Source organism: Convolutriloba macropyga, chromosome 5 (assembly GCF_964194025.1).
Source record: "Convolutriloba macropyga chromosome 5, txConMacr16.3, whole genome shotgun sequence".
Taxonomy (NCBI): Eukaryota; Metazoa; Xenacoelomorpha; order Acoela; family Convolutidae; genus Convolutriloba; species Convolutriloba macropyga.
Window position 1 is genome coordinate 75,877,044 of NC_134472.1, and position 24,166 is coordinate 75,901,209.

At 34.0% G+C, this 24,166-nt stretch overlaps 1 protein-coding gene across 1 annotated transcript in view; it reads left to right on the forward strand.

Moving 5' to 3' along the window:
* The first annotated feature begins 4,865 nt into the window (after positions 1-4,865).
* LOC142339662 (phosphorylase b kinase regulatory subunit beta-like) overlaps positions 4,866-24,166 on the forward strand; it is a 71,016-nt gene continuing 51,715 nt past the window's right edge. Inside the window, exon 1 of the mRNA XM_075389858.1 lies at positions 4,866-5,917. Within this exon, the coding sequence (XP_075245973.1) occupies positions 5,602-5,917 (316 nt within the window). The 5' untranslated portion in view covers positions 4,866-5,601. The remainder of the gene's footprint in view (positions 5,918-24,166) is intronic.

Here is a 24,166-nt window from a genome sequence, read left to right on the forward strand (position 1 = left end):
TTCTAGATCTTCTAATTTTACAAATGGAACTAAAATTTCCTTTCACATGGCTACGATGTGCTGAAAGGGCTCTATAAATAGAATTACTGCATCAGCCAATAGTTTTCTTGAGCTCTTCAAAATGGAAGCCCTGTCATTGTGCCTTATCTCCATATTTCATACCATGTATCCATTGAGCGATCTAATTCTCGGTATGACTTATAAAAAGCAAATATTACTAGTTTGCCTAAAAACGACTACCCAGAAGAATCAAATAACCATAGCCAGATATCTTAAGATCAGCAGTAATCTTAACGACAGTAATATACTCAGTAAATGTCAAAATGGTTTTCAATCAGTGATTTTTTAGTTTGTACTCTATACATCAGAAGCAAAAACTGAAAGTAAAAATTTGGTAACTACTGCTTTTTTAGATTCTCCAAGGCATTTACTCAATTAATTACAAGATTTTGAACCGGTAACTAGTTTCCTTTCATGTCACCGGCAATGTTTGCTCTGAGATTTTAATGAGATGTTCATCAAATTTTATATTCGGGGATTGAAGTTACCTCAACATTCGGTTCATTTTCACTTTCACTATACTTGTCCACTTTTCGCCAGAATTAACCTAAATTCTTTCAATTCGATTAAATATGTTAAGCGCATTTCTCGTTGTGGTACTGCCTTTACGTTTATAGATGTGATGATTACTGAAGTGTTTCGTCTTACATTCTCTAAAAGTATTTTGGCTATTTTTGAGCAATTCAGTTCTAATGAGAAAATTGCCCAAAAGTAGCGTTTTTTGCAAATTAAGTAAAAAATGGAAAGTAAAATTAAGTAAGGTAAGCTATCGATCATAAAACTGCTAGTACATTTTTTCCTATCTAAAAATGGAGCTATTGCTACTTCCATTTTCGGGCTGTGATCTGCTATAAAATCTCCCTTTCTTTGCTAAATTATTCCAATCTGCATTGATTCTAGCTTTTCTTGCTCCTTGTGAAATTTAATTTTTTCATGTTTACAGCAATATGTTACCAGGTGGACTCAATTGTCATGTTTACGCAATTATTTGGTTTTTTTAATTAGATAATATTAAGGATAAGTGATGATTAATTGCTCTCAAACGAAGTTTGTAGCAATTATATTAGTCCTGTCGGTCTTTTTTTATGCGATTTTTCGCTTGACCAATTTTTCATCTGACGCTTTTGACTTTTCGTCCTCAAAAACGGGATAAACAGGTAGCGCCCAGCGGGCAGTAGGTGCTCTTAGAGCCTTTCAGGTCTATTTCAGCTCAAACTGTTTTGGAGACTTATACTTATACTTATGGTGTGAAGGGCGGTTCATAGAGGTCGAGACACCCTCCCCCCTTGATGACCCCCCACCCCCACTATTGGCTCCACCTCCCCCCCCCCCACCGCGCTTTTGCCCCCCCCCCAACCCAGTGCTGCCCCCCATCAGCCCCCGGTGCACCCCCCCCCCCCCCCGTGGTTAGCTACTGACCAATCCAACCGCTCGCCGGTCGTTTGAGAGCAATTCGCCCGACGTTAGTCGGTTATATTTTTGATGAATTGATTCGTTTGACTTTCAGCGAAAATTTCAAAGCCTTCGCTTTTCTTTAGAAACTAGCTCCAAATTAGCTTGTTTTTCCCCATTCTGTGCAAATTTGATATATAATTTATCAATTTTATCAATTATATCAATTTTGTTTTTTTTCCAGTTGTTGACATTTCGTGAATTGTCTTTTCTCTAAGTGGCTCTAAAATGCTTTGTTTAAATCGCTGAGGCTTTTGTTATGGCTTTAGCCGCTTTATGGTACGTTTTTGCCCTTTTGTTCTAGAATACCCTTGGACTTCTTGATCGAATTTTTCAACCTTGATTTCAGTTTCCACTGATAGAAGTTGCTCAATTTCTGAAATAAACTTTGTTGCTAAAATAAAAGTGATTGCGAATCCTGGATGTCCGTGGTTCGGACACCTACGGGGCTGGCGTAAGAGGCATAATTTTGAGGCTGAATTGTGAGTGCGGATACTTCTTTGTTTTCTTTCGTCTGCGTTCCAAGTTTTTCAAATTTTCTTTCGGGAGATTTAATGTTGTTAGCTTAACTTTTGCGTGTGGTCTTATGGTCAAGTGTGAGAGTTTTCAGTCTGTCAGATTCTCTTTCAAAACTTGCCCTGCTATCTTTTTAAAATCATTTTGAACATCTTATTGTGTGATTTTGCCAGGCCTGAGGGATGTGCTTTAGTGAGTTTTAATTTCCAGAAGCTGCGTCTGTGAATTTGAGGTATTTGTTTACTAACTTTGATACAATTTCAAATTATATGTCAATATATTAATGGAGAGAAGAGTATTTTATGCCTCTTATGCAGGAAAAAGCTTTAAGTAGAAATAATGATACGAAGAATTCTAGCTCATAAAAATAAGCCAGGTTCCAAATGGCAAAGGCTAAAATCATTTTTAAAGCAGTTTACATCGATTGCCTGCATAGCTGTGATTGCTTTGTGAATTTTTGAACACAATAAGATTTAAATTTGCTGTTGTGATGAAAGTTCAGGTATCAGAGTGCTGCAAAAATTTTTCTTCATAATTGTTTTATCAGCTGTGCGTTTTGTGTAGAAAGTGGACTTATTAACTTGAATTATCTCACTTGAATTATTGAATATTTCTAAGAACCAAAATTGTCATGTCGACATTTCTATTGTTGGTTCTGGATTATCTGAAGTAAATTTCGATTAAATAGAGGTTTCTTGCTTTTTGCAGATATCTAATGGATGAGATTATTATTATCTGCGTTCTTTGATTTAGTTTGTGCGTTCCAATACAAAATTTATTAGTAAAAGCAAACTGCACCTTTGACAAAGATTAATACGGATGATCAACTGTAATTTAAGATAATTAGCAAGTATCCCGTTTCGCACTTCCAAATCTACTGCTCCGTGTTGATTAATTTGCTCATCTTTTTGGCATCGCGTGTCTAGAAATTTTGCGTAAACCTGTCTAGAAATTCGAAAACGCAAAAAACGATAATTTTAAAATTTCACAGTTGTGGCATTTTGCCCAATGAATGATCGCTTTTTATTCTGTCTAAATATTTGTGAGTTCTTGTCAGCTAATTGATCAACAGTTAGTTTTCACCGTCTCCGAGGTGAAAATTGTTTAAAATTAAAAATGAATAATTTCAATGAAATGCTTATTTTTCAGTTTTTTGGGACAATTGTTAAACGATTCATCTAATGGATAAGAGAGATGCTGATATCTTGCTAGTTATAATTTTTTAGTTTCCAGATTTTTGGAGTTGTTCCAAAATACCAAAAATGTACCGCAGATGAAGTTCAGTGAGAATAAAAAGGTATAAAAAAATTTTTGCTAAGCGAGCAAATTTTCGTTATCACGTGCGGCTTTTTCAAAAAAGTTTTGTTTTAGTTTTCCAACTTTTGCCGTCAAAGTTGTTTCTGTCAATTATCTAAATTAGTAATTGTCTGTGAAGGAATTTTTGTGCTTCTGATGCAAACATTATAATTTTACATTCATTATACAGCTTTTGCCATATAGCCTTGTTTTAGGCGTTTTTTAGCTGTTTTGTACACTTGTCAGCAACGTGTTGTATTACAAGGTCTTCTGCCAATAGTTTTTTTAAGAGTTACAACTTAAATTTTATCTGATTCTATATCAGTTTTTGTCAGTTACTCTTGTTATCTTTCCTTTTATTGATTCAAAATATTTAGTACAGTTATGTAGGATGTGAATTAAGTCAGTGAAGATCCTCAGTTTCATACTTGGAATTTTTCTGGCTGTTTTTATAAAGATCTGTGGACACAATTTCATGATTTTTGAAGCCAAATTTGAGAAGTGCTTGTGTTCACCGCTGAAACAGGAATAGGAGCGAAAAAGCGAATGATTTTGAGGTGTGAATTCATTTCACTCCAAAGTAGATTGAGAAAATGGTGTTTGAACTGTAATTCGCTTTCTCGATTGTTTTTGTTCACGTGCGTCAATTTGACTCATTCTTAATGTTCTGAACGTTTCTTCAAGTTTTTTTTTGATCGGCCTTTTTTCAAATTAGTTTTCTAAATCTAATGCCAACACTAAAAAATGTGCATTTCTCCTTTTTCTTTTCCTGTTTCAATCCCGATGTGCGTCAGCGGCGGGTTTTTCTACAATTTAACGGCTATGTTGACAATTTTTTTAAACATTTAAAACCGAAATAGAAACTATTTTACCGGCTATGTTGATAGTTTCTAAACTTCAGAAACTATAAAAGAATTCATGGTGACAAATACAGAACATTTATCGTAGCTGAAAAAGAAAGTATCCTTTTTGCCACTAGTGCAATAAAATTCAGTCTTTAACCAGAATCCTGAATGTAAATAAAAAACAGCAGTAATAATTAAAATCCTTAGAATTATAGAAAGATGTCAGTTTCAAGTTTATTACAAACGATGTTTTTGCTAGTCATAGACTACATGAGCTCACAACAAAAAACGAAGAGATGGAATCAAAATTGCTTCTACTTAAGGATTATAAAATTATTTTTAAGATTATCATTAAAATAGCTTCAAACAAATATCAACAATTCCTTCTAGCGAGAATCAAGGAAATGATATCTAAAGACTTATTCAAATGTCAAGATTATGTAACCAACCAGACTTATCTATCTCATGGTTGAAATTTAAGTCACCTTTATAATTTAAGTCTGCCTTTAGATGGGTAATTTATTTTACTGTGGAAATTTGCGAGGTGAAAAATGCAAAAACTAAAATTGAAATTGTATGCTAACGTTTGTCAGAGTTACTGTTGTTTTCTCTTCACACGACCAAAAAGTATTCAACTAAATTGAATCGAACAAAGGGCGCAATTTTCAATTCATATCTTTTCCTTGTTTTCAGATCATTTTGCTGAAATTGAACTCGCATAACTCCTATTTGCAAGCGTGTAACCAGAGATATGGCTGAGATAGCAGCAGCTGGGATGCGAAAACAGTTTGGAATCAAAGAGCCAACCAGTCCTAAGAAACCTCCGACAGCACTCGATCTGATTAAGGCTGCAGCTCAGAGCCCCTTTGTCCAACAACTGTCCTTTCACTTTGTGGCTTTCTCAGCAGCAGTTTTCTTCTCTCACAAGATTGCGCCTGGATTATTTGACTACTCACACTTGCTTGAATAAATGATTTTATTGAAATTGATGTATTGTATCTGAATTGATCGTGATCAAATATTGACACCTGCGCTCGCTCTTCATAAGATTACGTTACCTCAGGTCGCTATTCAGTTTGAAGAATCGTTGTTTGCTTTCATATATTCATTTCTCAATAATATTTCTAACGCTGGTTGTAAAGAGTTGCTTAGGAGAATTTTGTACGTCAATATTATGCTGAAGTACGGAAGACCAAAAACATGCAATTTTTTCTTTACTGCTCTGTCAAATAATGAAGAGCGTCAGAATTTTTGGAAAAATTATCAGAATTTAATGATGTTCTGAAGCAGTGTTAGCCTTTTCTAGAAAATTTATCAGTTCAAACTTCTCAGATCTCGGTTGTCAACGTTAATTATTTGCTTCCGACCTTTGAATATGTTCTCGATTAGCGAGAATAATTAGTGACTTCTTTTAAGATCACTGTCAGTTGATATGTCTAGTATTTGTGACCCTAGACAACGGTACACATCAACTTGCTCAGTGACAAAGGATGCCTACGGTGGATCCAGTTCTAAAATCACAGGAACATCTCAACTCCTGGCAGAGGACAACCCGGATATATTCGATTCCGAAAGCAGTTGGTCAAATGAACCAGCTAGAGCACCCGAAAGCGAGGGGTTGTCAAAATTCAAGCTGCTTTCAAAGTATTATCGTGTTGTGAAACATCAGTTTCTGCCTTATCAGAGTCAAACTTTGGGGCTGTTCTGCTCCAACACAGCGAGTTATGGAAAACAGTCAATTGCGAAAGGTTAGCAGTTCAAGTAATGAAACAGACAGAAAAGTAACAGTGGCTGTTTTTATTTCGAAACCTAAAAACCTATAAATCTCTTGGGCGATTTAGCGAAACCTGTTAGAGAATCGAAAGTAACTCAAAACAGAAAACCAAAATGTCACTATAATAGTTACATGCTCAATAAAGCTGTTACTAATTAGATACACAGTAACTGGAACATTTCGAATGATCATTAGCTTTCTACATCTTAAGATCTAATTTGGTTTTGGTGAAAAAAACCTAAGAAAATCTTACAAAAAAATCAGCGTGGTAAACTAATAGAGTCTTCTCACAGAAACGAGTTTAGCGGGAATCAGGAGATATTTTTTTTGATCATCTTGCTAACAGCAGCTACCAGCTCTTCGTAGCATTATTTTAATTCCTCACTTACGTCTTATGAAGTATGATTTTTTGTTCCGACCCCACTTGTGGGGGTAAGAACTATATACTCAAATGGGTTTTTTGTTCAGTCAAGTTTGGCCGATCGATACAATCATCGTAGAGAAATGAAAGTGTTATAATTAAAAAGCGTCAAGCGTAAAATTTGAAATTAAAGTTTTTAATAGCCGCCCTCATCTTCTCAGCCGGCTATTATTGCGCTCGTATTTCTTTACAATTCAAAGAATTTGAATTGTATTGGGGCGCTGTGTTTTTTTTTTTAAGATATGTTCACACATTTTTCAATGACTTTGATCTTTCAAAACGGGATAAACAGGTAAAGCCCTGCGGGCATTAAGTTTCATTAGAGGCCCAAAGTGAGTTTCAGTAGCCCATCAAGTGCTTAGAGTAGTGCAGCTGCTGGAATGGCCTTAATTAAAGGTTAAAAGGTCATTTTTTGGTGTTTTTGGGCTCCAAATTGTTGCAATTTTTCATGTTTTTTGTAATTTTTTTGATTTTTTTGTTTGTCTTACGTTGAAGTTTTTGAAAAAGAATGAAGGCTTTTTGTGAGCCAAAATAACTTGTTATGACCATTTAATGAGCTATATGTTTTGGTACTACAAATACAAACATGCAAAATGATATTAATTTTTGCATTTTTTTTCAAGTTTTTTTGAAAATTTTTGTCATTTTTTGAGTTTTTTTCTGCTTCAGGGGCCAGGAAATTTCCTTTGTGGTTTTAGAATAGAGCACTGCATGGTTTCTAGTAATAATAAATTAGTTTTCAACATTTTAATGTCTCGAAATTTGTTATTTTTTCATATAAAATTTGTAATTTTTTCAAGGTTTCCTAAAGTTTTTGTTAATTTTTGATATTTGTCCATTTTCAAATGCCAGAAAACCTATTCCACTGTCTGATTAAAAGTTACTGAATGGTTGTTGGCTTCAATAGTTTTTTTATCAACAATTTAGCTTTAATTTTAGAAGTTTTTTGATAAAATTTGTTATTTTTTTCAAGTTTTTTCAAAAGGTTTGTTTTATATTCAGTTTTTCTTGCCTCAGTAGCCAGCTAACCTCATCCAGGGTTTGATAATAGGTTATTAGATAGCTGCTAGGGGGCAATTGAACGATTTTCAACATTTTAAGAACGAATTTCTATTTTTTGAAATTTGAGATTTTTCCTAAAAATTATTGCCTATCGATGTTTGAGCCAATGAATTTTTTAATGCTTGCAATTGGGTCAATGGATAGACTCTAGAGACACAGAAATGATTCTGAAAATATTAATAGCGCAATTGTCAGTAAAATTTTATTAAATTTTGCAATCGATTTCATTTTTTATATTTTTCGGTCATTTTTGAGTTAATCGATCTTCAAGGGCCAATGAATTTTTTCAGGTCATGCAGATATAATACTGGACCGATTTCAAAAACAAAAGATGTTCTTCAACTTATTTTTGAAACATGTATTTTTAAAGGGATGAAATTTTGCCTAAGGGAAAAAAGCTTCAAGAGTTTTGGTAATGAGTATGTTTTTGTTTAGTTTGTTTGATTGTTTTAATTTCTCAATTTTTTAATTTGATTTTGTTTGTGTTTTGGCTGGCTTTTTTTCCAATTGATCTACTTGTCAGTTAGAGTACTTTTAAGTTTTTCATTCAATTCTTTGAATTGTATTTCAGGACTTGTCCTGCTATGTTTTTTTTTTACTTCGTCAAACTTTTTTTCGCTTTACCATTTTGCCGCTTTTTCGACATTTTGCGTGAAATCTTTTTGACTTCTCTTGGCTAGTTTCTCTCTTCTCTCATTCTGCTAAAAGTGAATTTGAACATCAGTTGCTCAGCAAAGCAATTCAAAATGAACAGAGTCGGTATAAAAAATAGAAGTCAGAAATAGAAACGGGATAAACCCATAAAGCCCAATTTTAGATGCCCGCTATTTGAACGTCGTTCCTATAAGTCTTAGTTTCCACCTCTAATGCTTATTGGTGTTGATAGTAGCCCCTGTAGCCTCTCTCTAAGAAACAGAAGTATGTTCAACTACGAAATGCCATCAAAAATTGGACTTAAAAAATATTTTTGTACAAAAATCTTTTTTTTTTCAATATATTCTATTTGTTCAATCCCAATCATGCTTATTGGAATCAACGGCGGCTATTTTCCAGCAATTTGCCGGGTATGTTTTAAATTTTAATGTTTTTAGGGAGTTATCGAGGTTTCAACTTTTGTGTGAACACGTGATATTTGGCATGATTTTGTTCACTTTTAGCGTTATTTTTTGTTCAAATTAAGATTTTTGCTATCAAAATGTTAGTTCAAAATTAGATTTTACGCTACAAATTGAACACTTTTGTGTTCCTAATAGACGAAAGGAAAAAATGCTAAATATGGTCTCTTATTGAAGTTAATTATAAAACAAATCTAATTCTATTGGAGAGCTGTTTTTTTAAACCTCTTCATACTTCTGGTTTTTATTTAAGATAACTTAAAGACTAGTCAATTTTCATATCAATGTTCCATTAATGAAAAACCCATTTAGAGTCAAGTGAGGCCAAGTGAACAAATAATTCAAGTAATTGCTCATGTTTTTTATATGGCTTTGACCCGTAATTTTTCGTAATTTTCAATGAAATTTTGATTTCTGTGACTTCTAAAAATATTTCTAGTTCTCTAGCACAGATTCGTTGATCAAAATAGCGATGAAATTCCTAAGGAGCATTTAGTGAACCTATCTAGTGTTCTGAGTGGACAGCTAATGGCCGTTAAGACTTTAGAAACAATTTTTCGAAAAAAAAGTTTTTTGAACATTAATCGATCCTAATATTTTAAAATTTCTGTGAACTAGTAGGTCAGTCCCACTAATGACAGAGCCCCTATTCTTTCTACTGAAACCATGATTAATCTCATTAGCGGTTCTAACTATTGATTTTATAACTTCGACGCTATGAGTTTTCTTATATGTTTATTTTATTTTTTAGATATTTTTTCATAATTTTGATTCCTTTTGAGATCATCACATTATTCTATTTTGAAAGTTCCCAGTGGCTCTGATAGACGTTCAATTGATCTTAGATACAGTTTTCAGAGAAAAGCTTATGTATTTAATGGCCTCGACACCTCGCACTTCTCTTCTGAATTTTTGGATTTGCCACTATTTGTTGTTTTTATAATCATAAAACTTTTTGTGATGACTTTTGAATTTATTGGCTCTGATTTCGTAAAAATTTGGTGGTTTGATTTTGATATATTTGTTTATATTTGTTAAGTTTTTCGAAGTCAAATGGTTGCGATCATAAGAATTCCACTGCTGTTATAAGGAATTTTTTGAAAAATTGCTTTCACTGAAAAGCTGTTTTTTTGAAGATTTTGAGTTTTTGACTGTTTTGTATGTTCTTTATTTCGCCTTAGAAAGTTTTCTAAAGGCTGAGATGTCTCATTCACTTCCAATTGAGGATAAGATCTTATTTTGTTCTGTCAGTTTATAGCTAATAGTCTCAAAGTTCATGATATTATTTGTTCTCAAAAACTTTTTTCGCCATTGAGTGGTTCCATCCACTTTTGTGTTTCTTTTAGCACATTAGCTTTAATGAAAGATCCCAATGATTTTCAAATGTTGCCCAAAGTGAACATATTTAATCTTTAGATTTCTTTAATCCAAATTAGTGTGTGTAATACTTGAAATAAAAAAGCATAATCTTCGGATAATAGCTAATGATATTAATCGCTTCACGGCCTTGTCTTCGTAAATTGTTAGTGATTTTATGCGTTTTTCTGCATGTTTAGTCCGTTTCTGTGGCTTAATCTAAGCAACGAAATGTCCTCATGGCTTTCTTAGTAATTTTTGGTACTTTATTAAGAAATTAAAAGCTAATGGTTATTAGGACTTTCGAAAGTGTCCAGTTTTAAAAATGATGATGGATCTGTGAACTTCGCCTCATTATTTCTTCGTTTTGTTGATTTGTTACCTAGTCTCATTAAGGACGAATCGCTTATGCTTTGTAGTTAAGAAAAGTAGATTTGTGTAATAAAGTTCTTATCTGATTGCATCTCTACTTTATTACTAGTTGCCTTATCAAGTTTTTTACTTATAAAATGTTTTTTTTTGTTTTTGCTAAGCTTCTGTTTTTTTTGTTTTTTGTTCTCATAATACGTTCAATCGATAATAGATATAGTTTTCAGAGAAAAGCTTATGTTTTCAATGGTTTCGACACCTCGAACTTCTCTTCTGAGTTTGTGATTTTTGCCCCTATTTGTCATTTTCATAATCATAAAACTTTTTGTGATGACTTATTGATGATTGTTGAATTTATTGGCTTTGATACGGGTTTTCTTAAAAACTTTTTGGTTTCGTTTTAATGTATTTGTTCATATTTGTTAAGTTTTTCGAAGTCAAATGGTTGCGATCATAAGAATTCCACTGCTGTTATAAGGAATTTTTTGAAAAATTGCTTTCACTGAAAAGCTGTTTTTTTGAAGATTTTGAGTTTTTGACTGTTTTGTATGTTCTTTATTTCGCCTTAGAAAGTTTTCTAAATGCTGAGATGTCTCATTCACTTCCAATTGAAAAGATAAGATCTTATTCTGTTCGGTCAGTTTATAGATAATAGTCTCAAAGTTCATGATATTATTTGGTTTCAAAAATTCTAAATTTTAAACTTTTCAGGTTGTTTTTTTTGCCAACTTCTTTTCGCCATTGAGTGGTTCCATCCACTTTTGTGTTTCTTTTAGCACATTAGCTTTAATGAAAGATCCCAATGATTTTCAAATGTTGCCCAAAGTGAACATATTTAATCTTTAGATTTCTTTAATCCAAATTAGTGTGTGTAATACTTGAAATAAAAAAGCATAATCTTCGGATAATAGCTAATGATATTAATCGCTTCACGGCCTTGTCTTCGTAAATTGTTAGTGATTTTATGCGTTTTTCTGCATGTTTAGTCCGTTTCTATGGCTTAATCTAAGCAACGAAATGTCCTCATGGCTTTCTTAGTAATTTTTGGTACTTTATTAAGAAATTAAAAGCTAATGGTGTTTAAGACTTTCGAAAGTGTCCGGTTTTAAAAATGATGATGGATCTGTGAACTTCGCCTCATTATTTCTTCGTTTTGTTGATTTGTTACCTAGTCTCATTAAGGACGAATCGCTTATGCTTTGTAGTTAAGAAAAGTAGATTTGTGTAATAAAGTTCTTATCTGATTGCATCTGGACTTGATTACTAGTTGCCTTATCAAGTTTTTTACTTATAAAATGTTTTTTTTTTGTTTTTGCTAAGCTTCTGTTTTTTTTGTTTTTTGTTCTCATAATACGTTCAATCGATAATAGATATAGTTTTCAGAGAAAAGCTTATGTTTTTAATGGTTTCGACACCTCGCACTTCTCTTCTGAATTTTTGGATTTGCCACTATTTGTTGTTTTTATAATCATAAAACTTTTTGTGATGACTTTTGAATTTATTGGCTCTGATTTCGTAAAAATTTGGTGGTTTGATTTTGATATATTTGTTTATATTTGTTAAGTTTTTCGAAGTCAAATGGTTGCGATCATAAGAATTCCACTGCTGTTATAGTGAATTTTTTGAAAAATTGCTTTCACTGAAAAGTTGTTTTTTAAAGATTTTGTGTTTTTGCCTGATTTGTATGTTCTTTATTTCGCCTTAGAAAGTTTTCTAAATGCTGAGATGTCTCATTCACTTCCAATTGAGGATAAGATCTTATTTTGTTCTGTCAGTTTATAGCTAATAGTCTCAAAGTTCATGATATTATTTGTTCTCAAAAACTTTTTTCGCCATTGAGTGGTTCCATCCACTTTTGTGTTTCTTTTAGCACATTAGCTTTAATGACAGATCCCAATGATTTTCAAATGTTGCCCAAAGTGAACATATTTAATCTTTAGATTTCTTTAATCCAAATTAGTGTGTGTAATAATTGAAATAAAAAAAGCATAATTTTCAGATAATAGCTAATGATATTAATGGCTTCAATGCTTTGTCTTCGTAAATTGTTAGTAATTTTATGAGTTTTTCTGCATGTTTAGTCCGTTTCTAAGGCTTAATCTAAATAACGACATGTCCTCTTGACTTCCTAAGTAATATCTGGTACTTTATTAAGAAACCAAAAGCTAATGGTGTTTAGGACTTTCGAAAGTGTCTGGTTTAAAAAATGATGGATCTGTGAACCTCGCCTCATTATTCATTCGTTTTGTTGATTTGTTACCTAGTCTCATTAAGGACGAATCGCTTATGCTTTGTAGTTAAGAAAAGTAGATTTGTGTAATAAAGTTCTTATCAGATTGCATCTGGACTTTATACTAGTTGCTTTATCGAGTTTTTGCCGTTTCTAAGGCTTAATCTAAGCAACGACTTGTCCCTTTGATTTCCTAAGTAATTTGTGGTACTTTATTAAGAAATTAAAAGAAACTAAATCACCTCATTATTTCTTCGTTTTGTCGATTTGTTACCTAGTCTCATTAAGGACGAATCGCTTATGCTTTGTAGTTAAGAAAAGTAGATTTGTGTAATAAAGTTCTTATCTGATTGCATCTGGACTTGATTACTAGTTGCCTTATCAAGTTTTTTACTTATAAAATGTTTTTTTTTGTTTTTGCTAAGCTTCTGTTTTTTTTTGTTTTTTGTTCTCATAATACGTTCAATCGATAATAGATATAGTTTTCAGAGAAAAGCTTATGTTTTTAATGGTTTCGACACCTCGCACTTCTCTTCTGAATTTTTGGATTTGCCACTATTTGTTGTTTTTATAATCATAAAACTTTTTGTGATGACTTTTGAATTTATTGGCTCTGATTTCGTAAAAATTTGGTGGTTTGATTTTGATATATTTGTTTATATTTGTTAAGTTTTTCGAAGTCAAATGGTTGCGATCATAAGAATTCCACTGCTGTTATAGTGAATTTTTTGAAAAATTGCTTTCACTGAAAAGTTGTTTTTTAAAGATTTTGTGTTTTTGCCTGATTTGTATGTTCTTTATTTCGCCTTAGAAAGTTTTCTAAATGCTGAGATGTCTCATTCACTTCCAATTGAGGATAAGATCTTATTTTGTTCTGTCAGTTTATAGCTAATAGTCTCAAAGTTCATGATATTATTTGTTCTCAAAAACTTTTTTCGCCATTGAGTGGTTCCATCCACTTTTGTGTTTCTTCTAGCACATTAGCTTTAATGACAGATCCCAATGATTTTCAAATGTTGCCCAAAGTGAACATATTTAATCTTTAGATTTCTTTAATCCAAATTAGTGTGTGTAATAATTGAAATAAAAAAAGCATAATTTTCAGATAATAGCTAATGATATTAATGGCTTCAATGCTTTGTCTTCGTAAATTGTTAGTAATTTTATGAGTTTTTCTGCATGTTTAGTCCGTTTCTAAGGCTTAATCTAAACAACGACATGTCCTCTTGACTTCCTAAGTAATATCTGGTACTTTATTAAGAAACCAAAAGCTAATGGTGTTTAGGACTTTCGAAAGTGTCTGGTTTAAAAAATGATGGATCTGTGAACCTCGCCTCATTATTCATTCGTTTTGTTGATTTGTTACCTAGTCTCATTAAGGACGAATCGCTTATGCTTTGTAGTTAAGAAAAGTAGATTTGTGTAATAAAGTTCTTATCAGATTGCATCTGGACTTTATACTAGTTGCTTTATCGAGTTTTTGCCGTTTCTAAGGCTTAATCTAAGCAACGACTTGTCCCTTTGATTTCCTAAGTAATTTGTGGTACTTTATTAAGAAATTAAAAGAAACTAAATCACCTCATTATTTCTTCGTTTTGTCGATTTGTTACCTAGTCTCATTAAGGACGAATCGCTTATGCTTTGTTAAGAAAAAGTAAGTTTGTGTAATTAAGTTTTTATCTGATTGCTTCTGGACTTTATTACTAGTTGCTTTATGGCCCCTATAAGTTTTTATCTGATTTCTAAGGCTTAATCTAAGCAACGACATGTCCTCTTGGCTTCCTAAGTAATTTCTGGTACTTCATTAAGAAATTAAATCACCTCATTATTTCTTTGTTTTGTCGATGTTACCTAGTCTCATTAAGGACGAATCGCTTATGCTTTGTATTTAAGAAAAAGTAAGTTTGTGTAATTAAGTTTTTATCTGATTGCATCTGGACTTTATTACTAGTTGCTCTATCGAGTTTTTGCCTTATAAAATGTTTTTTTGTTTTTGCTAAGCTTGTTTTTGTTTTTTGTTCTCATAAGACGTTCAATTGAGAGATAATTTTTAGAAAAAAGTTTATTTATTTAATGGCTTCGACACCTCGCACTTCTCTTCTGAATTTTTGGTTTTTGCCCCTATTTGTAGTTTTCATAATTGTAAAACTTTTTGTGATGACTTATTGATGACTTTTGAACTTATTGGCTTTGCTACGGGTTTTCTTGAAAATTTTGTGGTTTGGTTTTAATGTATTTGTTCATATTTGTTGAATTTTTCGAAATCAAGTGGTTTCGATCATAAGAATTCCACTGCTGTTATAGTGAATTTTTTGAAAAATTGCTTTCACTGAAAAGTTGCATTTTAAAGATTTTGTGTTTTTGCCTGATTTGTATGTTCTTTATTTCGCCTTAGAAAGTTTTCTAAATGCTGAGATGTCTCATTCACTTCCAATTGAAGATAAGATCTTATTTTATTCTGTCAGTTTATAGCTAATAGTCTCAAAGTTCATGATATTATTAGTTCTCAAAAATTTTAAATTTTTCAGTTTGTTTTTCTTTCTGTCAACTTCTAACTTTTTTCGCCATTGAGTGGTTCCATCCACTTTTGTTTCTTTTTCTCCTCTTTTATCACATTCGCTCTAATTACAGATCCCAATGATTTTCAAATGTTGCCCAAGTGAACATATTGAGTCTTTAGATTTCTTTTGTCCAAATTAGTGTGTGTAGTATTTGAAATAAAAAAGCATAATCTTCAGATAATAGCTAATGATATTAATGGCTTCAATGCTTTTTCTTCGTAATTTCTTATTGATTTTATGAGTTTTTCTGCATTTTTAGTCCGTTTCTAAGGCTTAATCTGAGCAACGACATGTCCTCTTGGCTTCCTAAGTAATATCTGGTACTTTATTAAGAAACCAAAAGCTAATGGTGTTTAGGACTTTCGAAAGTGTCTGGTTTAAAAAATGATGGATCTGTGAACCTCGCCTCATTTTTTCTTCGTTTTGTTGATTTGTTACCTAGTCTCATTAAGGACGAATCGCATATGCTTTGTAGTTAAGAAAAAGTAGATTTGTGTAATTAAATTTTTATCTGATTGTATTTGGACTTTATTATTAGTTGCTTTATCGAGTTTTTGCGGTATAAAACGTTTTTTTTGTTTTTGCTTAGTTTTTTGTTTGTTTTTTTTTCGTGAGTGTTAGATCTCGTGAGCGCTCTGATGCGGCATGACATTATGTAATTCATTTAGTATATTGCGTTTGAATTTATTTTTTAGACATCTATTGTAATATCTCTTCATTTGGTTGACAACTTGGTTGTCAGAAGTGTAGATGAGCTCGGGTTGGAACGATTTGTGCAAACGCACCTGACCGAGCCTCCTTGTTTTCTCTCTCTAATTCAATGCAATTCTAAGAACAGAAGTTAGCAAAGTTTCAAGATGTTTTAAATACACAAATTTGAACAAGTGTTGAAATTTTTCAACTACTCAATTTGTCTAAAATTTCTCAATAATCCAAAATTAATTATTTCCAAAAATTTATTCGTTTTGCTATTGTTGTTGTAACTGTCGCACATAGCTGCAATCCGCAGGTAATTTTGACGGGATAAATTAACTGGTACCCTAGATTGCATTTGTATCATACTAATAATAGGTATATTAGTAGTAGTGTGTGACTGCCTATCCACAACTTGCTTGTGGTGCAGCGCCCGTTCTCTACGCCTTGGTTAAGGACATGCGGTCCCCGGGTTAGGGGGACCAGGAGGAGCATCGTCAACATCATGGGAAAGGGACAAGGAGGGCGGTTTATTCTGCAGTGCGGTCGTGTAGGACTGATGGAATTAAGTCCAGCCATTTAGCTACCTCTACTTGTCTTTCCATCAGGTCTATTAATTTCAGGTCCGTGGTATTCTAACTGCAGTTGAAAATTTGGTACGTCATTTGCTAGATCACATTTGGGACAGCGGTTATCAGCATTGTTACAGATCCTACTCAAGTAAGAGTTTTGCAGGGGACAGTATCCAGTTCTCAGTTGCGCTGGTCGGTTACGTGCATTTCATAGCAATGTTAGTTCTTCTTCTGCTATCTTTGGGGGAGGTGTACCTAGTTGCTTGCTGTATTTTTCAACTGAGTATGGACTATGTGTCGGTGGATACTTTTGAGCACATTTATGTACTCTTTGCCATTTAATTGCTCTTTTTGTTTGTGTTGCTTCACGCGGTCCCTCTAAGTATCATTTAGTGTCAGTCTCATGGGACGAAGATTGGTCGAAGAGGTTGTTTCAGCACGGTGGTTTTGATAAATGCCTGCTAAGAGTTGCTCTGCTAACATTTCAGTGTGAGCTTTGGCAGGCAGCATTTTACCATCATTGTGTAAGTCATTATTTTCAGACATTTTTTACACAGCCATTAATTGTGCGAAGAGCAATGTTTTGTTGCGTTTGCAGATAGTTGCAGTTTGTTTTGCTGATTGTGGAAGCCCAAATGGGAGCACCGTAGTTCAGGACGCTTCGATCAATAGCTTAGTAAGTCACTGAGAGTGTCTCGTTTGTGCATCCCCAGTCGCTGCCAGCAAACTTTTTCAGTTGTTTATGCGGTTTTGTAATTTCGCGTTGGTGCTTCTTAAGTATTCGCCAAAATTGAGCTTACTATCGAAGGTAACGCCTAGTATTAAACTTCAAACTTAACTGGTTTTGGTGAATTGTTGCTAGAGACGTGTGGTGTCAAACTTGGCCTCCTTGCTCTAGGTTATGAACACAGTTGCACTAGGTTTTTCAGCTGATAACTTGAGGTTTCTTAAAACTAGCCAGTCATGTGAAGTATTTAGGCGTGGAGTTATTGTGTCACATAATTTTTCAACCTATGGGTGAGATGCAGATAAATTTATATTATCAGCGTACGACGTGATGTTTATATCTTTCGGGGGTATAGGAAGCTTTCTCATGAAGATTTTTAAGAGCATTGGCGATAGTACACCACGTTTAGGGGACACCCTGTTTGACTTTTTTCTACTTTGAAGCGACCCGTTTTTTGCCGTGTTCGGTAGTGGTGTCTTGAGTATGTCTTTGTTGTAGGTTGTGATCAACCGTGTCGAAAACGGCGGTGAGGTCTAAGGCTACTAGTAGAGTTCGGTTGCAAGGTTCCTTTTGAATAAGGCCTTTTTGTATGTTGTTGATGACAATGTTGAGAGCTCTAGTTGTAGAGTGCTCAGGTCTAAAGCCATGCTGATGTTTTTTTAGTGGATGTTCTATAAAGTCACTCAGTAGGTGTTTTTCTTAGTTTTGCAAAGGGGGAGAGGAGTGTAATTGGTTTGAAGCTTTTCGATTCGCCTATGGATGTTTTAGCCTTGTGTATAGCCTAGGGGTATGTTTTAGCCTAGGGGTATAACTCGGCCAACTTTCCAGATGTTGGGGATTTTTGCACTGTTTACAGAAAGCTTTATGATGTCAGTGAGATATCTCAGTGCTATGGGGCCTAGATGTTGTGAATGGATTGTTGCTATTCTAGCTGGGTCCGGCGCCTTACTTTTCTTTGTTTCTCTTATAGCTTCTTTCACTGTGTTACACTTAAACATTTTGCGCTCCTTTTCCAGTTTCCTTATTTTTCTTAGATTACTTCTTTTTTGTCTTTCATTTTTCTCGTGGTGTGGAGTGTGTTGTTGGTTAAACTTGTTGGCGCATTTCCTTGGATCATGGTGAGTAGTAGTTTTCTTAGCGTCAAAGTATATGGCTCTTTGTGGGTGGTTTATCGTTACTTGATGAAAGTCCTTTCACTATGCTCCAGAGCTAAGAGCAGTTACCTCTGTGAGTGAGTGTTTGTACAAACTGAATTCACTTTTTGCGCTTATGACTTTGAACATTTTTTTATTTCGTGGTTTATTCGCGTTGTTTTGGGGTCCCCTAGATCTTTTCTTTGAATTTTATCTCTTTTCAGAAAGCTTTACTGCTTCACTGGGAAAGTTTGCTACCACTTTTTTAATTCTTTGTGGGATATGCCTGCCAGCCGCTGCCTGCGTTTATGGCTTTCCTTAAGGCCCTTTTCGCGTGGTAGACATTTGTTGGCCTTCGTTGTTTCCTTAGTTTCAATTCAATGTCGTCCTTAAAACTTGCGCAGTCAGCCCTGAAGAGGTTGATGAAAGTTCTTTGTGTTGTATGTGTGATGAGGCCACATGTGATGGATAGAACCATTGGTAAATGGACTGATTCTAATGCGTACTCCGTGCAGGAGTTGATGTTTATTGCTAACCGAGAAATCGCGAGACTGATGTCCGGCGAGTTTTTACAAGAATCAGTTGCTCATGTGCTGGCTTTTTCGTTGAGTACTTCATGATTACAGAGGTCTATTTCACTTGCAATATTCTTTCATTTTGTGTCGTGGAGGGCCATGTGCATAAATCACAGACAATAATGCAGTCTTCTAACTCAAATATTTTACTGATTGATGTCTTGTATCCTGCATCACAGCTAGACGAAGATGGTATGTAGGTGTTCAGTGGTTTGTTATTATTACCACCTGCGGAGAGTTCTATGTCTTGGACTTCTAGGTGTTTGTCAGAAGTCTTGAGGTTAAGTTCTTGGATCAGAACTGTGTCCTTAATGATAAAAGCTACCCCTCCACCTTTGCCCTTTTCTTCGGGCCTATTTTCTTGGATTATGCAGTAGCCAGGCGGGCTTTTGATGGTGGAGTTTTCATTGAGGTTGTCTCCTGGATGGCAGCTATTTGCATGTTATTTTTCTGCATCCAGTCTATGATCTTGTCTATTTTTTGTTTGAGACCATAACAATTCAGTTGGAGAATATTCAGATGTGGGGGTTGTCGTGAGTGGGGAAACTTTGACTTGTATTTGCTTTTATTGTCTAGCACCAAGAGCAGAGCTTACAGTCGAACTTGTTTTTCGATTGCTGAATAGACTGTAAGTTGGTGCAATTCAGATTTACCCATTCTCCGCGGCCGCACATTACGGGGCCTCCTTGTTTTGCCTATCTAATTCAATTCAATACTAAGAATAGAAGTTAGCAGAGTTTCGAGATATTTAAAAAAAACACTAATTTTAGAGTTGAAATTTTTCATTTACCCATTTTGGCTAATAAGTTCGCCATAATCTAACATTTATCGTTTCTCGAAATTTATTCGTTTAGCTTGTTTTCTGGCTCGGTACATGTGCATCTAAACGTCAGAAATTTTTCTATCGATATTATAGAAATTAATCGCCAATAAAATTTATGTACCTGGTACTACGAAGCCATTTGTGATGAATGAAATGCGGGAAAGTTCTCCTTTTATTGGAGTTTGATTTTTAGGATCTATTATTTGCTAAGCTTTTATTTTATGCTCTGTTTATTTTCGCTTTTTTCTGGAAAGCTATAGACTCCTTTAGCAGATGTGAGAGTGTTCTGAAGAAATGAGAATTTAGTGTATAGTTTAGATACGAAAGCAATCAACGATGAAAGCGAGTTCACAGATAAGAAATGGCTCTAAGACCTATAGAATTAAAACCAAGCTATATCAAAACAAGGAGGCTCGGTAATGCGTGACCACAAATGTCCAGACCTATCGGATTTGCAATCTTTGCTCAACTTTTTTGTCAACTGGAAGAGAGTGTCAAATTTCAAATAGTTAGAAACCTAGAAAGAGTTCGTTGTATTTTCTATTAATAAAGTTGATGAAATCACTAACTCTAGATATCTCTTAAACAACGTGAATTGTGAAATGTACATATGCACCGACGCATTTGAAGACGTAATATTCCATTTTTAATCGGAACCTACATAAAGAAAAAACTTTTGAAACGAAAGATGAGTTCCAAAATCTTGCAACTCAATACATGCGAAGCAATACATCAACATAAATTGTTCCGTTTTTCTCCGCCTGCTAAAGTTAGCAAATTTATAGTTCAAACTATATTGAAGAAAAAGAAGAAAACGCCATTCTTACCAGATATCCCACTATCAACTCTCCCTATTTTTATTACTGGATGGCACGCGAACAAGGAAAAGTATAAATACGATTAAATCGAAGCTGCAAAGCATTTTTAAAAAATTTCAACTGTACGGCGTTTACGTTTCGGCGTTTTGAAAATGGCCCTTGCAATAAGACTTTACTGTACATTTAATCAGAGTGCCGATTGAAATAGACAATCTTTTCTCGTTCTGTATTTTGATGTCTCTACTACAGTATAATAGAAAAAAATAAGTAATTTATCAGAAATAATGAATCGACAGTATCTACCAAATCGGCCGAGAAGAACAACAAACATTTATTCGTAAGTTTGTCTGCAGTCGTTCTGTCTCCGAATCAGTTGGAAGACCAAATTTTGAATAATTTATGAACTAACAATATTTTGAAGAAGACATAAAGAAAAAATGAATTTAAATTGAAGAAAAAATTTGTGATGTTGGAGTTCAACAAAATTGTGAGATTCTATGATAAACTCGAGAATGACTGCTAAAAAGAATAGCCAAAATCAACCGGAGGTTGTCAGCACTGTAGATTTCAATAACTTCAAGTATAGTTTGGCAGCCACTAAAATACCTTTAAGTTAAAGGTAATTTAGTACAAGTAGAAGCTTTGCAAAAATGACTAAATTGTACTAAAAATAACCCAAAAGGTGAAGGAATGCATTGCTAATGTTTAGAAATGTCTAATCCCCGGTAACTCCTCGAAAACGATGAACTTTGAAAAAAATTCTCCAAGTAACACTTATATACTTTCAGTGGGGTTTATAATAATACCACTCGATTTCTACGTGGTAAAAGTTAAAATAAAATATTAAAAAAAATAAAATTAAAGATAATGAAAGTAGTAATATGCGAGCAAAGCTGGGGGGGGGGGGTAAAAGGAAGTACCTATGTATTAAGATTAGGTATAGCCCATTTTCCCTCAAATTCCAAGGAAGTACCTCACAGCATGATACCCAAGCTGTTCGCACTAAGGGGATTAGCAAGATAATCCTTTAATAATAATTTAGGATGACTCATTTACAGTTCCGAACGAATTTTCAAAAACGTACCTCACAGTATGATAACCAAACTGTTCACACAAAGGGGGATTAGCTAGCTAATGTTTTAATATTAAATTAGATAAGATGACTCATTTACACTTATGTACAGCTTACGTGATTTTGAAAAATGTACCTCACAGCATGACACCCAAGCTGTTCACACGAAGGGGATTAGCAAGATAGTGCCTTAACAACAAATTAATAAGGTCATCGACCCCCTACCAAATTACATTTTAATAACGTAAATTTTCAAAAGTGTACCTCACAGCATGACACCCAAGCTGTTCACACTAAAGGGATTAGCAAGAAAATGACTTCACAACAAATTAATAAGGTCATCGATACCCTACCAAATTACATTTTAATAACATACATTTCCAAAGACGTACCTCACAGCATGACACCCAAGCTGTTCACACGAAGGGCATTAGCAAGATATTACCTAAAGAACAAATTAATAAGCTCATCGACCCCCTACCAATTTACACTTTAATAACGTAAATTTCCAAAGACGTACCTTACAGCATGACACGCAAGCTGTTCACACGAAGGGGATTAGCAAGATAGTGCCTTAACAACAAATTAATAAGGTCATCGACCAACTACCAAATTACACTTTAATAACGTAAATTTCCAAAGATGTACCTCACAGCATGACACCCAAGCTGTTCACACGAAGAGGATTAGCAAGATAGTGCCTTTACAACAAATTAATAATGTCATCGACCCCTACCAAATTACACTTTAATAACGTAAATTTCCAAAAACGTACCTCACAGCATGAAACCCAAGCTGTTCACACGAAGGGGATTAGCAAGACAGTGCCTTAACAAATTAGTAAGGACAATGACCCCCTACCATATTACAGTTTATTAAGGTAAATTTCCAAAGACGTACCTCACAGCATGACACCCAAGCTGTTCTCTCAAAGGGGATTAGTTAGGTAATGTTTTAATATTAAATTAGATAGGGTGACTCATTTACACTTACGTACGGTTTACGTGATTTTCAAAAGTGTACCTCACAGCATGATACCCAAGCTGTTCACACGAAGGGGATTAGCAAGACAGTGGCTTAACAAATTAGTAAGGACATTGACCCCCTACCATATTACAGTTTACTAATGTAAATTTCCAGAGATGTACCTCACAGCGTGACAGCCAAGCTGTTCGCACGAAGGGGATTAGCAAGACAGTGCCTTAACATCGAATCAGTAAGGTCATTGTCCCCTTATCAAATTGCATTTTACTAACATCTGATTTCAAAGACGTACCTCACAGCATGATACCCAAGCTGTTCACGCGAGGGAGATTAGCAAGATAATCCCTTAATATTAAATTAGTAAGGTCGTTTACCCATTCCCACATTACACTTTAATAATGTAAATTTTCAAACGTGTACCTCACAGCATGACACCCAAGCTGTTCACACGAGGGGGATTAGCAAGATAGTGCCTTAACAACAAATAAGTAAGGTCATTGACCCCCTACCATTTTACACTTTAATAATGCAAATTTCCAATAACGTACCCCACAGCATGACACCCCAGCTGTTCACACGAAGGGGATTAGCAAGACAGGGGGATAAAAGATGTACCTATCTATAAAGATTACGTATAGCCCATTTTCCCTCATATCCCGAAGACGTACCTCACAGCGTGATACCCACGCTGTTCACACGAGGGGGATTAGTCAGATAATCCCTTAATATTAAATTAGTAAGGTAATTTACCTCTTCCCATAAAAGACGTACCTCAGAGCATGATACCCAAGCTGTTCACACGAAAAATATCACATTCTTGCTTAAAATACCCAATTCTTGCCAAAAAAAACCCCATCCTCGCTAAAAATACCCAATTCTTGAAAAAAGAAATCTTACCAAAAAATTACCAATTCCTGGCAAAAAATACACAATTATTGCCAAAAAATACCCAATTATTGCCAAAAATACCCAATTATTGCCAAAAATGTCCAATTCTTGCCACAAATACCCAATTCATGCTAAAAATAACTATTTCTTGAAAAAAAGACACACTTCTTGCTAAAAAATACCCAATTCTTGAAATAAACACCCAATTCTTGCCAAAAACATACCAATTCTTGGCAGAAAACACACAATTCTTGGTGAAAAAACACCCAATTCTTACCAAAAATACCCAATTATCACCAGAAATACCCAATTATTACTAAAAATTACCCAATTATTGCCGAAAATTACCCAATTCTTGCAGAAAAAACCCAAATCTGACGAAATTTTTCCAAAACTTTACCAGAAACTACCCAATACTAAAAAATAGCCATTTCATACCAAAAAATACTTCCTTTTTGCCACAAAAAACATATTTTCTAACAAGAAACCCAATTCTATTAAAAACTGTCCACTTGCTACCACTTATAATTACCACAAAGTAGCTAAATATTGTCAAAAATACTCAATTTTTACACGTTTTTTTAGTATTGTAGAAAAACAACCAAATTTTGTAAAGAATAACAAAATGTTTTCAAATATTTATCGAAAATATATCAAAAATTAGACAACTTAACATAACATCATCATCTGTATTTATTTAATTTCTATCTGACAATCCGTTTATTTAGTGATCTTTCAAACATCAATTTTGACATCTTCTTTTGTAAAGGCGAATCTTCTCAGGTGATCGATAGAGGTTTTTTGAGTACAACTTCATCGAACTT